The sequence below is a fragment of the Choloepus didactylus genome, chromosome 9 (genome assembly GCF_015220235.1).
Source record: "Choloepus didactylus isolate mChoDid1 chromosome 9, mChoDid1.pri, whole genome shotgun sequence".
Classification (NCBI taxonomy): domain Eukaryota; kingdom Metazoa; phylum Chordata; class Mammalia; order Pilosa; family Megalonychidae; genus Choloepus; species Choloepus didactylus.
Window position 1 is genome coordinate 54,564,810 of NC_051315.1, and position 13,921 is coordinate 54,578,730.

The 13,921-nt window shown below is 36.9% G+C and overlaps 1 protein-coding gene across 4 annotated transcripts in view; it reads left to right on the forward strand.

Annotated features, from left to right (window-relative positions):
* Positions 1-13,921, forward strand: part of CSRNP3 (cysteine and serine rich nuclear protein 3) — a 245,313-nt gene that overhangs the window by 220,868 nt on the left and 10,524 nt on the right. For all 4 annotated transcript variants that reach the window (XM_037850037.1, XM_037850038.1, XM_037850040.1 and 1 more), the window contains one exon: positions 11,597-11,893. In XM_037850037.1, the coding sequence (XP_037705965.1) occupies positions 11,597-11,893 (297 nt within the window). The remainder of the gene's footprint in view (positions 1-11,596; positions 11,894-13,921) is intronic.

Genomic DNA, 13,921 nt, shown 5'->3' on the forward strand with positions numbered 1-13,921 from the left:
TTTTTGACAAGTTTCATCAAAATTCCCTTAAGATTTTAGGGTAGCAGTACACTAACGTTTTGTTTTGTTTTCAGGATTGCTTTACATGTAGCTTAATTCAGTAATATTTCTCTGATTCACTTCTGATATCCACCCCCTTTCCCAGCCTTTCTAACCTACTGCAAAGTGACTCTACCTTGTACTCACCATGAAATTATTCTCTTAATTCAAATATTGATACAACAGTAATGTAATACTGAGTGCCGTTTAAGTGATTTTTATTTGCCAGTCATTTTATAAACGTTATTTAATCCTCACAAAGACCCAATGGGATAGGTAAATTATTAGACCAGTTTTCTATTGAGTGAGCCAATTATTTAACATCTTTGTGTTTTTACTTTCTCAGACACACACATACACATTCGCCTCTAAGTGTTTCCTTATAATAAGTATTTTTGTAATGAAATAAGAATAGAAGTTAGTTTTCAATTATAAAATTGCTTCTTATTTTGTAATTCTTCTCAATCAAGTTATGAGTTATATATATATATAAAGAAATAATATATATTATATATAATTAGATTTCTAGAACAATTCCAATTCCATTTTGGGGGTTTGAGTGTGTCTTTTTGTTAGTGGTAGTGTTCCAAACATTGACTATAAACAATTTAGAGAAAGCTGATTGAATAAGATGCATGTTCCTAGAAGAAATAACTAGCTTTAGATTTCTAAATTACAGAGCAGTCCTATTTCTCTGTCAAGCCCATTCAAACATGTCATACACTTCACAGTAATCAATGCAGTCATCTTAATACTATACTCTTTTCCAAATTAAGTGCTTAGTTTTCATCATCTGCACCACATTGTTGAGCAATTACATTAGCCTTTATTCCTATTTCACATGTATCTGTAAAACACTTTAGGCAACCGTTTGTACATTTTAAAGAGCCTTGGCATTCCAATTCCTCATGGTTTCTATCTTATGGGATTCTGCTGCATTGTTCTAGAAATTTAATTTAGCTTTCACAGCTTCAACTGGCCTCTCTTTCTCTCTGTTTTTTCTCCCCTGGTTTTGTTCTTCTCCTTTCTGAGAACAAGAGTATGTCTCCACTGTTGGTACCATCTCCAATTGCTTTCCAGGGTTATACCCATTTCTCAGCTTCTTAGTCATGTGCTCTTTGAGTAATGCTTGGTTCTTTTGCTCTCTTTCCTTGCTAAAGAAGTAAAAGTTGCCAGATGATTACTCTTCATTTAATGATCAATGTTTAAAAAAATCTCTAAATCTCAGATTTATGTTTGTACTTAATTCATCTAGTGACTTACTCATGCAGCCTTATAATTCTCCACCCTCACCTCCAGCCTGACCATTGTTTCTCTTCGACAGTCTTACAGTTTCTCCACTAGGTAAAGATCCTAAGTGCCCTAGGAGTTATAAAGGGGTTTTTTTGAAAGATGGTTGATGCTAGCCATTGTCTCAAACCTGTAGTTTTAAAATTTTGGGATAGTTTCTTAACTATTTCTCCATACTACAGCTCTTTTTCAGTTGGGTCAGATCCTGCTGATCATGACATTTTTAAACTCTTGTCTGTATAAAACCACCTCTGTTAGAGTCTGTAGAGATTACTCACAAGCATATTTAGTGCCAGTGCTTCCAGAACACATCCCTAATGGAGGGGTGGTTCTACACCAAATGGATGTTTTCAATGTTCTAACTACCTGCTACGGCATGCAGATAACCTATTTTGACAAATACAGATAAAATACACCAAACCTAAGTGATGGAGACTGAGTGGGTCTGTCATCCTTTCTAATAACTTGTGGGAAGATATGCACTCCAAGGACTTATTGTCAATGAGTTCAGGTTTTTGACATTCTTATAGGCTGACATTCCTGGTTCTTCCAAGGAATAAATTGATTCCAACTTGCCACCTGCAATTAATAACTAATGAACTGAAGAATGTTCTGTAAGATTTGACTGAATATCAAAATGATAAGAATGTTTTCCTTTAATGTGCCAGATACCTAAGAGAGCAGGTCATCTATCCAACTCATACTACAAAAACCAGAAATTACTTATATTGCATATGTTTTCTATAGTTTCCAGCCTCCTATTGCACAGCTCTGGTAACCCAGAGCACACTGTTTTGTTTTGTTTTTTTTTTTTTTTTTTTTTTTGAGGTAGCCCATTCCATTTATACGGCTTTAATTGCTAGAAAGTGCTTCCTTACATTGAGTAACCTGCTGCCATCTGATTACACCTTTGACCCTAGTTCTGGCCTCAAGGCAAGCAGAATAAATTTTGTCCCCATTCTTCAATCTCCAAGTGTTTGAAAGCATTGTTAAGGGATGAACAAACATTTGAAGAAAGTTATATAGGCTCCATTAGCTCTTGTTCTATAAGATTAAACATCCCTAGTTCTTTCCACTATTCCTTTTTGGTCATTCTTTTCAGAATTTGCCATCCTGGATATTCTCCTCTGAACATAATGCTGCTTATTAATGTCTACCTCAAATGTGGAACTGATCTGCACATGGTACTCCTGAAGGGATCTGTACTATATGTACAGAAACATATTATGCTACCCTTCCCAATTTGTGGTTGCTCTCTCCATAGGTATACACAAAAATTACCATAGATTTTTGATCAATTTGGTTGCACATATTAATAAGTTAAAAAAATAGAAACAACTGAGTAAGCAAACAGACAAAACCAACCAACCAACAAATAAAAACTCAGTCTTTTAAACCAGATATGCATCATCACATAAAGCAAAACTTTATGATCATCTTTAATGCTGGGCATGGCCCATAGAGAGTGCCCAATAAAGTTTTGTTGTATTTAATTTGAATAAATTTCATCTTGTCATCTGAGATGTGATAAGCCTGACTTTTAGGTCCTCATCCAAGCTAAGCACTAAAAACTGTATTTAACAAGACCGGTCCAAGTTCAGGATATCCTCTCAGAGTAGTTTTCCTCAAGAGGAAAGGAAAGAACTTCTTCTCCCTCACTCACCCGTGACCTCCCTGATATTTATAGTCGAGTGTCACTGATGGGTAGAATGTGCCACATCCCTCATGTCCATTGGGGGTACAAAGTAGACTGTGTCACTGCCATTAGAGACATTTTCACCTGTCCAACTAACTATAAATCCAATTATCCGACCATACTCTTATGTATCAACTCACATTCCACCTTTCCATGGAAACAGCATAAGAAATTTTGTCAGTTAATTCTCAGGGCTCCAGCACTGGATTCCCAACTGTGTTCCAAGGAGACTGGCCTGGGATTACAGGAGGTGTGGGGTGAGGCAGGCACTCCATATGTATCTGTTTTAGAAGTTAAAGTTCTGCTTGGGGTTTTGTTTGAAAAACGAATGTAATAGTCTAGTAATTACTTCTTTCTTTTTTGTCACCTGCACAGAGATCATCTGTTGAAAAATCCCTTTGTAGAATTTTGTTGTCTAGAATTAGCTTTTCTTCACCCTTAATAATTTGCTCCCATTTTTTTTATCTTCTTTTAACTCCTTTCTCCATGAAGCTTCACAATTTTTTGACAGAGCAATCATAACTTTAAGGTTTTGCATTGCTCCAAAATATAAATAGCCATAGTCTGGGAATTCCAAAATGAAACAGTGGAATACTCTTTTACTATCTCCCCACCTCTTTTTAACTTTAGATTTTCTTAACATGTCTGTTCTCCCATTTCTGGATTGAAGATTTTCTTTTGAATAAAGACTATGGACCTAAGGTATGAAGTAATTAATTCTGCTTTGTGTCTTTGTATTTAGCCTTCCGTTTTGCCTATCATTTCCTCCTCCCTGCTGCTTCTATAAATTCTATAATTTCATGTGTTTTGTTGCACCTAACATACTATATCATGTTTATTACATTGTCATCTCCCCAGCAGACTGGCATCTCTCTAGAAAACAGGACTCTGATGCATCTGCATTACACCAAAACCTTGCACAGTGCCTGGCAGTGTGGCCTGGTGATTAAGAATATTCATTCATTCTTTTGTTCACTCTTTCAACAAATATTTACTAATCACTTATTGTGGGGCTGGCATTGAATAAGGTGCTAAGGATAGAGTGATGAGCAGAACAGATCTAATCTCTGCTCTCACTGTGCTCACAGTATAATGGGGAAGTTTTACATGAAACCAATCACTAGAACTAATACATGGTTTCAAAACTAGCTAGCAAGCTATGCTGATTATATGTGAGCCAGGGTAAATGAGTTAAAACTTGACGGAGAAAATTAAATGAGTAGCACATTCCTTCAACAGTGGTAACTATCCCTTTGACCAGCTTCTCTTGCTGGCATCTCCTTTAGGAGGGCCATCTCCATATGCCCAGAAAATAGGTACCCAAAGGGAATAGTAACTAGTGAGAATGTCTTAGGTTCAGCTGGCTTTCATTTTCTTATTTTCTGTGCTCTTATTCTCTGTGTCTAAATCATATTCTTCCTTTTATAGGGAGCTAATTCTAAGGAAGCTTGAATGGTCTTTTTGTTTCCTGCCCTAGAGCACTGAGATCAGCTCCTGAAGCCCAGCTGCAATCTTATCCTTTTTATTTTCCTCTATACAGTCTTGCTACCATTACTCTCGCAATTTTTACTCCAAACTGGTCTTGCTAGCCTAGTTTATGCTTTGAAGTTAAATAGATCTGAGTTTTGAATCTCTGTGCCAGCACTTTTTAGCTTTGTCTCTAGACTTTGGCAAAGTACCTTCTCCAAGCTCCAGTTTTCTCAACCATAAAATACTACTTACTTCGTAAGATTATTGTGCAAATTAAGTGGGATAACTTATATAAAGTACAGAGCTCAGTGTGTGGTATTCAGTATATGGTAGCTTAGGCGTGTCTCAACATCATTATCTTCCTTACAATAGGCAGTATTCAGCATATGGGGAATTGAACTTTTTTACATTATTAATTCCACTATCATTTTCACGTTTGTTAGTATTATAATGACTAAGAGATTTTATTAGTTATCACATCTTTCAACTGCTGAAAGGATGTATTTTTTGTTTGTTTATTTGTTTGTTTAGAATTTTAGTCAGTCTACCTTCTCAAGTATTATTTCCCCTTGTGTGCCAGTTTGAAACTGTTGTGGACCCCAGAAAAGCCATGATCTTTTAATCCAATCTTGTTGGGTGGAAACTTCTGATTCAATGTTTTCATGGAGATGTGACTCACCCAACTATAGGTAAGACCTTTTGATTAGATCATTTCCATGGAGGTGTGGCCCGCACCCATCCAGGGATTAGTTCACTGGAGTCCTTTAAGAGAGCTCATGGAGAGGAGCTCAGAGAAGCTGAGAGAGACATTTTGGAGAGAAGCTAAGAGCCAGCACAGACAATTGGAGACAGTTGGAGAAGCAGACTGAAAGACGTTTGAAGATGCTAAGCTAAGAGGCAAAGCCCAGAGTTTGCCCCGGGAAGCTAAGAGAGGACCCCCAGATGTTTAGAGAGAAACGTCATGGGAGAACAAGCAAGAATGCACAGGAGCTGAGAGAGAAAAGCTACGAGATTCAGAAGACAGAGACATTCTGGAGAAAGCCATTTTGAAACCAGAACCTGGCAGCAAAGGACCAGCGAACGCCAGCCATGTGCCTTCCTAGCTGACAGAGGTGTTCTGGACCCCATTGGCCTTCCTTCAATGAAGGTATCCTCTTTTGATGCCCTAGTTTGTACACTTTTATGGCAAATATGTAACCTGATAAATCCCCTTTAGAAAGCCAATACATTTCTTGTATTTTGTGTAACAGCATCGTAAGCAAACCAGAACACCTTACATTGAAGTAATTTTTTTCAGGCACATAACAACACCAAACATTTCATCTTGTTGGAATTCATGGTGGCCTTCATCTGCTGTATAATATGGCAAAACACACACACACACACACACACACACACACACACACACACACACAGCTGAATGCTTATTTTCATTTGGGGCCCCTGAATTTGACCAAAGAACCTCAGAATCACTCCTCTGATTCTGACAGTAATGAATCTGATCTCTCAGTATGTTCCAATGCGCAAAAGGTTGTAATTTATTGAATTTTCAGAATTGTTTACTCCTATGTACCAGTGGGTGATAGAGTTTCAAAACTAAAATGTTGAATTCTATCTGTCTACAAAAAAGTTAGAGTGTTTTCATTTATAGAGTAATTCTAGATAAGTTTACCCAGTGGCTCAATAACTAAGTCTCATCTTAAGTGTCACTGTATTAGTCAGGGTTCTCCAGGCAAACAGAACTGACAGGAGATATTTATATGTAAATATTAAGAGATACATTATAGGAATTGGCTCACATGACTGTGGGGATTGGCAAGTCTGAATTCCATAGGGTAGTCCTCAAGTTGTAAACTCAGTGAAGTTTGCTGCAGGGTGGGAACTTTGATGCTTTTCCATTGAATTCCCCGGGAGAAGCAGGCTCTCTAGAGTAGAGATAGAAATTCTTCTTTCTGACTGCTGAAACCTTTCTTTCTTCCTATAAGGCCTCTGACAGATTGGATAGGGAGATTCCTCTCATTGCTAAGGCAATCTCCTTTTTTTGATTGCAAATGTAATCAACTGTAGAAGCAATCAACTAGTGATTTAGAGCCATCCATGAAATACCCTCATAGAATCAAACAACCCAATGCTTGCTTGACCAAACAACTGGACACCATAACCTAGCCACATGAAATTAGCCATCACAGTCATCATTGGAACAAAGCCAACACACACACACACACACACACACTAGAGTCCTTGATTTTGAGATGCTTCCAATACAGTATAGATAACTGCACATGCATAAAGGATAAATATAAAATATGATAAAGATCATTAAATCAAATCATGAGCTAATCACCTCTAATGTGGCTAAAGGCAGGGGAACAAAGGAGTGACTCTCTGAAAGCCTACTGTTTATTTATTGTTTGTGCTTATGGACAAATGCAAAGAGTAATATCCCATACAAGTCTAGTCACCTGGATAGTTTGTGGCTCCATGAATGCATCATGCTCTGTCCCATCTTAGGCCTTTGAAACTATTGGTGCTCAGCATGGAATGCCTTCTGCCTCCATTGTTAACTAACTACTCCTCTTGACTCCAGTCTCAACTTAGATCGGAAAGTCTTCCTTCCTCATCCCACCACCAGCCCAATCTCTAGGTGCCCCTCCTACATACTCTATGCGATCTTTACCCTAAACCCAGGCAATCCTTACAAACTGAATTAACATTATTTATTTGTCTCTCCCCTCCAATCCACTGAAAGTAAGATCATCATCTTGTGCACTGTTACGTCTAGTGCCTCATATGCCTAATATAAAATAAGTATAAAAAGATTATTCAATCAATAACTATTAAATATTTAAAAACAGTCTCTCTCTGTATGTAATATGTATATAATCAAATTATCATGGTGGTTAAGAGCACAATATGGAGTCAAAATATCTAGGAACTGTGACTTGGTTCACACTTACCTTCTACAGTCTTGGCAAGTTATGTAGCATTCCTATGCCTCAGTTTTTTCATTAGTTAAAAGGGTATAACAGCAGCACCTGCTTTCTGGGACTTTTGTGATGCTGAATGAGTTAATACAGATTAAGTGCTTCAATCAGTGCCTGGCACATAGATTCAAAAACTGTTTTTATTTTTATTGTTATGATCATGTCCATATCTATTTCTCCCACCTCTCTTTCCCCGTCACACCCGATCTCTCTTTCTTTCACATACACACATGCACAGAAATAAAAGCAGATTTGAGGGCCCAGATTATTGCTAATAGTTAAAATTATTTTCTTCTGCATGATATAAAAACTTTACTGTTAAATCATGCCCCTTGAAACATGGCCATTATATATAGTTGAAGTTTCTTTTCTCCTCACACATAAATATCACCAATAAAATTGTTTTGTAAAGTCCTGAAGTAATATTAGACTTGATAAATTCCTACATAATCTCCAACTCTACACAGTTTCAAATAAGTGATTTTTCATTGTAAAAGATTAGTTTTAAAACGAATGTGATAGAAGATCCCATATTTCATCTTTTATTTACATTCATTCATTCCATTTGTGTAATAGCAGTTGGCTTTGTTCTATAAACTGTCTTCTGTTCTGGAGAGTAGGAATTTTATTTCTTTTTAACAGTGTACCTAATATACATTCAATAAATTAAAATACCTGTTTAAAAAAATCACATTTTTGGCAAGCCTTCTGTGATCCCTCGGGGAGGTAACATTACTTGGGGGAAAGAATCTGAACTAGAAGTGGTTCATGTCTCAGATTGTCTCCTAGGGTATCTACCTCAAAAGAGAGCATTCATTTGAATGTACTGGCTACTGAATACATAGCTATTTGATAAACTGAATAGTTTATTAGACACATTATGTTTAATTCCATGTTAGGGTCCTGGTTTTCCATTAGGTACAATAGGAAATATGAAATCTATCTGTAAGATACAGGGGAAAAGATACTGGAATAGGAGATATAAAATCTCCTATAAAATGGAGGTTTTTTGTTGTGATGTTATGAATTGCACAAAGAAGCATAAATATTACAGAGCACAGGGATTAAGTTGGAAGTATTGAAGTTATCGTGCTAACCAAGTCCCAGGTGTTACTACATGTGCCGTCAAGTCAGGAATTGGGAACTGGGTTCTGTGGGTGTGCTCTTAGACAAGTGACATTAATCTAGGCCTCAGTGAATAAAATAAGGAGGGTGCATCTGTTGAATTAAAATCTGAAAATTCAAAATTCTGCTTTGAAATGGGGGAAAGACATTTAAAGGTAAAACTCAAGTGAAGAGAACAAAATGCTGTGAAAAATGAATATTCTCGTGACATTTATCTCATGGACTAAATGAGTCTGCAAAAATAGATGAGGCAATCCTGGCAGACTCCCTGGATTTCATTGCCCTAGAGCTTGAGAATGATGCTGACATGAGTTGGTGGACAGAAACAGGGACTCGTTGAGTTTTTCCCTAATTGCTATAGTATGGGAAATGCATTTTAAAATAATCTATGTAATACTTTGTTTTTAAAGACCATTAAATTCAGGAGTTTTAGACCTGGGGTTTAAAGGAGCAAATGAGAATAGACTGGAAATGGGAACTGAAGAAAGACTTTCAGAGGGGATTGTAGAGAATAATATCTCAAAAGCTTTATACCAAACCAGAAATTGAAGGACAGGAAAGGTAAGCCCTTTGACCAGGCTGGACTAAAATATTTCCAGTCTTCATTAGGAATGACAGAGATGACATCAGAGAGATGAGGAGAAAACATTGCCAGACCTCTTCAATGTTAATGTGAGATTTTGAATTGAGATTGGAACCTCTATAAGTTGTTGAACAAGAGTGAAAACAGTGTCTAGTTCTTTCTTGAAAGGCTTTTAGATTCTTAAATAAGGTTTTATTTTGAAATGAAGATGTTTATTGTGTTTAAGCATGTGTGAATAAGAAATGTGGATTTTATTTCTAAGAGCACTTAAATTTGGAGTGAACTAAATCTATTGTTGATTTGAGATACTGGTGTTTCTTTTTAAAAAGTAATCTCAATTTTTGAGATGTCAGTAATTCATGTTGCTCTAAAATTTTTGATGCTTTTAAATTTTTGTTAAAATCTTACTTTGTATAGACTTTTAGCTTTCATGTATTATTTGATAGTAACTTATTTTTCAAAAAATCAAATACTGTTGATATAAAATGGAGATTTTTTTTGTTGTGATGTTACAAATTGCACAAGGAAGCATAAATATTACAGACTATGGGGATTAAGTAGGAAGCATTGAAGTCATTGTGCTACCCAAGTCCTAGGTGTGTTCTACATGTGCTGTCATGTCAGAAGCCTGATGAGGTTCATACAGACAAGCCAAAAATGAATGAAAACAAAGCCAAATGCCACAAAGGTGACAAGATGGGAAAGGTAACACTTCCTGTTTAGTAATACAACTTTTCCTATCACAGAAGATTGAGTGTATGTTAAGCAATTGCATACTTGAATTCCTTAGAAAATCAGATCTTTACAGATAAAAATATTCTACTGCTAGTAAATAGGAATTAAGAAAATGATAATAGCAACCAATCAAATTAAGATCCTATTAGTGGGCATCACAGAAAAATTAGAATAGTTCAACAAATAAATATACAAAGAAATTGCCAAGGAAGGAAACAAACTTCAAATTATACCAAGAAACAAAACCCAATACAGGAGAATGCCCATCTTTGCAAGAGCACAGATTTAAACTCAGAGAAACTCTGCAACATTCAAAAAATATAATTAAGTACCTTTTGAAAATCTTTCAAGGATCCTTTGTGATATATTTTAATACATACTTGCTACTATGTTGTATCCCCTAGGAAATTTTCTCTACTTGAGGACACAGACTAGTCTTCCATTTGTTTTTTAATACATTCAGAATTGTCTGGTTTGGCTTTTTTTTGGTAATAATAAACATGATAGGCTTATTCATATAGAGATGAGAGAATGATGTATAATGTCACCAGAGTATTTTAATTGTATAATGACTGAATTGTTAAGATAAAAAAAAAAGTAATAATAACACTTAATGAAGTTTATGAAGTAATAATTTTAAAATGAAAGAGTCAAAATAGCTTGTGTATTTAGAACTTCCTTGATTAATCTATTAAGTTTATGCCTGCACTACTACTAATTTATGCCTGCACTACTGCTCAGAATATATTTCTTAGTTGATATTCAGAGAAAACTTTTTCTAAATGTGTTTTAATGGAGGAAATATAATATGTAGCAGTATAATAGTAAGAAGTAGAATACTGATTCAGGATTTACTGATAGATGAGATTAAATTAGAAAAGAAATATAAATAGAGGCCGAATAGTTATGGATATATGAGACATATTTGGCCACATGAGCTATTACGTGAAAGGTATTGCTTTGGACAAAGAACCGTGTGAACTCCTTTGAGTCCAAGTTTATTGTTTTAGTTGTTCGTTGATGAGTGCTTGCGGGCACTGCCCTCTACTTACCTTGTCTTAGTCAGAGCATGGTGACCTGAGTGATTACTTCATATCAAGCTCTCATTCATGGAATGTTCTGCAGCATAATCACGTTTGCAATCTCAATAGCATGGTACAGTGTGACTTTATTTCCTGGTACATGGTTTTGCTGCAGCCCCAAAATCAGGGTCATTATTTCAAGGACAACATGTTTGCTGAGTTAGGAGGCGATGGTTTCCACTAGGATGCTATCATCTCTGAACAAGGACATATTTATTCCAACATCAGAGATGCCTGTCACACACTGAGTCTAAGGATGATTTTAACTGATGGGCATCTGTAACCTTTGCTCGTTTTTGCATTGCACTGGCTAAAAGCTTTAACGACTGCAGCTCTTAACATTTGGAGGTTAAGTGTTCTAATTAACTTTCTTCAGAGTGTTACCATTCAGAAGCTTATCATTGTTGAGGCCTTCATTTTTCTTCCTGTGACTTTTGTAGAGAGAAAAATAAAGGGAAATGGTTTGACTCACAAATACTTATTGGTTACAGGGACTTGATGTCAAGTAACAATTACATTCTTGCCAAGTGTACATGTAGGGAATTTAGATGCCGTCCCTACTAAGCCTATATTTCCTGCCTTGTGTTTCTAGATGACTAAGAATGGCACAGTGGAATCTGAGGAAGCTAGCACTCTTACAGTGGATGACATTTCAGATGATGATATTGATTTAGATAACACAGAGGTAGACGAGTACTTCTTCCTACAACCCCTGCCAACAAAAAAACGGAGAGCACTGCTGCGAGCCTCTGGAGTGAAAAAGATTGATGTGGAAGAAAAGCACGAGCTGCGAGCCATCCGCCTGTCGCGGGAGGACTGTGGCTGTGACTGCAGAGTGTTCTGTGATCCAGAAACATGTACCTGCAGCCTCGCAGGCATCAAGTGTCAGGTAAGGATTTGGTTTATAGGGAACCCAAAGACAAGACATTATATGCCACCCCCTAAAGAGACAGTCGTGTTACATAGAACGAAGCTTCCAAGAGTAGAAGAAAACTTTTGGGTAAGGCAAGATGCTTAATTCAGGAAGACAGATATGCTAGTTATGGGTATATGTGACATGCTTATACATATTAGATATAATGTGAAAGGCAACCCAAGTTGCTTCTGAATTCATTGAAATTATTTCCTCTGGGATTCATTTATTATCAAGCTTATTTTGTCATTTTACAAACATGCAGGAAAATTATGACATCCCTAATACTTGAGCTTGTATTTTCTGACCCATCCATGGGATGTATGATGATGATCGATTAGAGGGTATGGGCTTGTGGAAAGATTACTAGACTAAGATTTTAGTAAATTCAGTTTTCCTCCTGACGTTGATATAAAATGGTTGACGTTGACTAGTTACGTAAACATTCGAGTCAGTTTCCTCATCTCTAAAATGAAGGGCTTTTTCATTTTCATTAGGTCCTACAAAGCTTCTTGAGAGAAGAGAACATTCATGTCATCAATGTCTCAGAATATTCAAGTGATTGGGCTCTGTAGATACAGTGATTTGGGTGCAGCAGGTGCTGGTGGACTGATCTCTCCACTGAGGTGATAAGCAGAATTCTGGTGTCAACTCTGAATCTAGTTCAGAGTTGACACACTATAACCCATGGGCCAAATCCGGCCTGTCACCTGTTTTTGTATATAAAGTTTTGTTGGAGAACAGCCATGCTCTTTTTTTTACACAGTGTCTATGGCTGCTTTCGCACTTCACAGCAGAGTTGAGTACTTGCCACAGAGAATGTATGGCCCACAAAGCCTAAAATGTCTACTAGCTACTCCTTTACAGAAAAAGTCTACAAACCCCTGAACTAACTGATTCTAAGGTTCCCATCAATCTATAATATTGGTAGTCCTCCATGATTATTTAAATGTTATTATTTTATGGCACTACTTGACTTTCACAACAGTGAGATCCATTTCAAGCAGGCAAAGGGGAGAAGACAATTATCATCTGCTGAAGAGTTGCTGGAGGTCGATTCACAGAAAATGATTCATGATTAACAAAATAACTGCGGGTTCTGGCTCTGGCATCTGTTGCTACATTTTAGGATGACCAAGATGACTGTATTAGAGTCTGCTTTTTCCTTTGTAGCATAGAAAATTCTTCATGCTTGGGTAAGGTGGCAAGCAGGGCAAGTTCTTACTCAGGTGTGCATTCAGGTTAATTTGTAGAGTCTGAGACAATTGGCAGTAGGACCCCCAGATGGCCCAGAATTCTGCTTATCACTTCAGTGGAGAGATCAGTCCACCAGCACTTGCTGCACCCAAATCACTGTATCTGCAGAGCCCAATCACTTGAATATTCTGAGACATTGATGACATGAATGTTCTCTTCTCTCAAGAAGCTTCATCATGAATGTGAATGCCCAGTGCTGTTTTGTGGTCCACACACAGGCACTCATGTACCAATGATCCAAAAGAATGAAGAGGAAAAGCAACAAGAGAGAATTTTCTGGGTACGTGATGTTAAGTGGTGTCACCCTGGAAATCTTAGGCAGAGAAGTTAATTTTACAATAGCACAGCAAAGAAAATGAAAAAGGTGTGGCTAGCCTGGACAATGTCATATAATTTAGATTAAACATAGCTGGTGGGGATGAGTTCAGTAAGTCTGCCTCCTTAAAATGGGGCAGCTTCTTTCTGATGTAAGGAAAATGTTCAGAAATAGATTGTGGTGATGAATGCATAACTATATGATTGTACTGTGAACAACTGATTGTATACCATGGATGACTGTATGGTATGTGAATATATTTCAATAAAACTGAATTTAAAAAAAATGGGGCAGCATGTGAGCTGGGATGCAGCAGAAGGAAAGTGAGATTGGGGAAAGAAAAGCATTGAAAAAAATTGGAACAAAATAAGTAGGATGAGGAGAAGAGAACAAAGGGGAATGGAGAAAGAAGTAAAGAAAGCGCTGGAGGA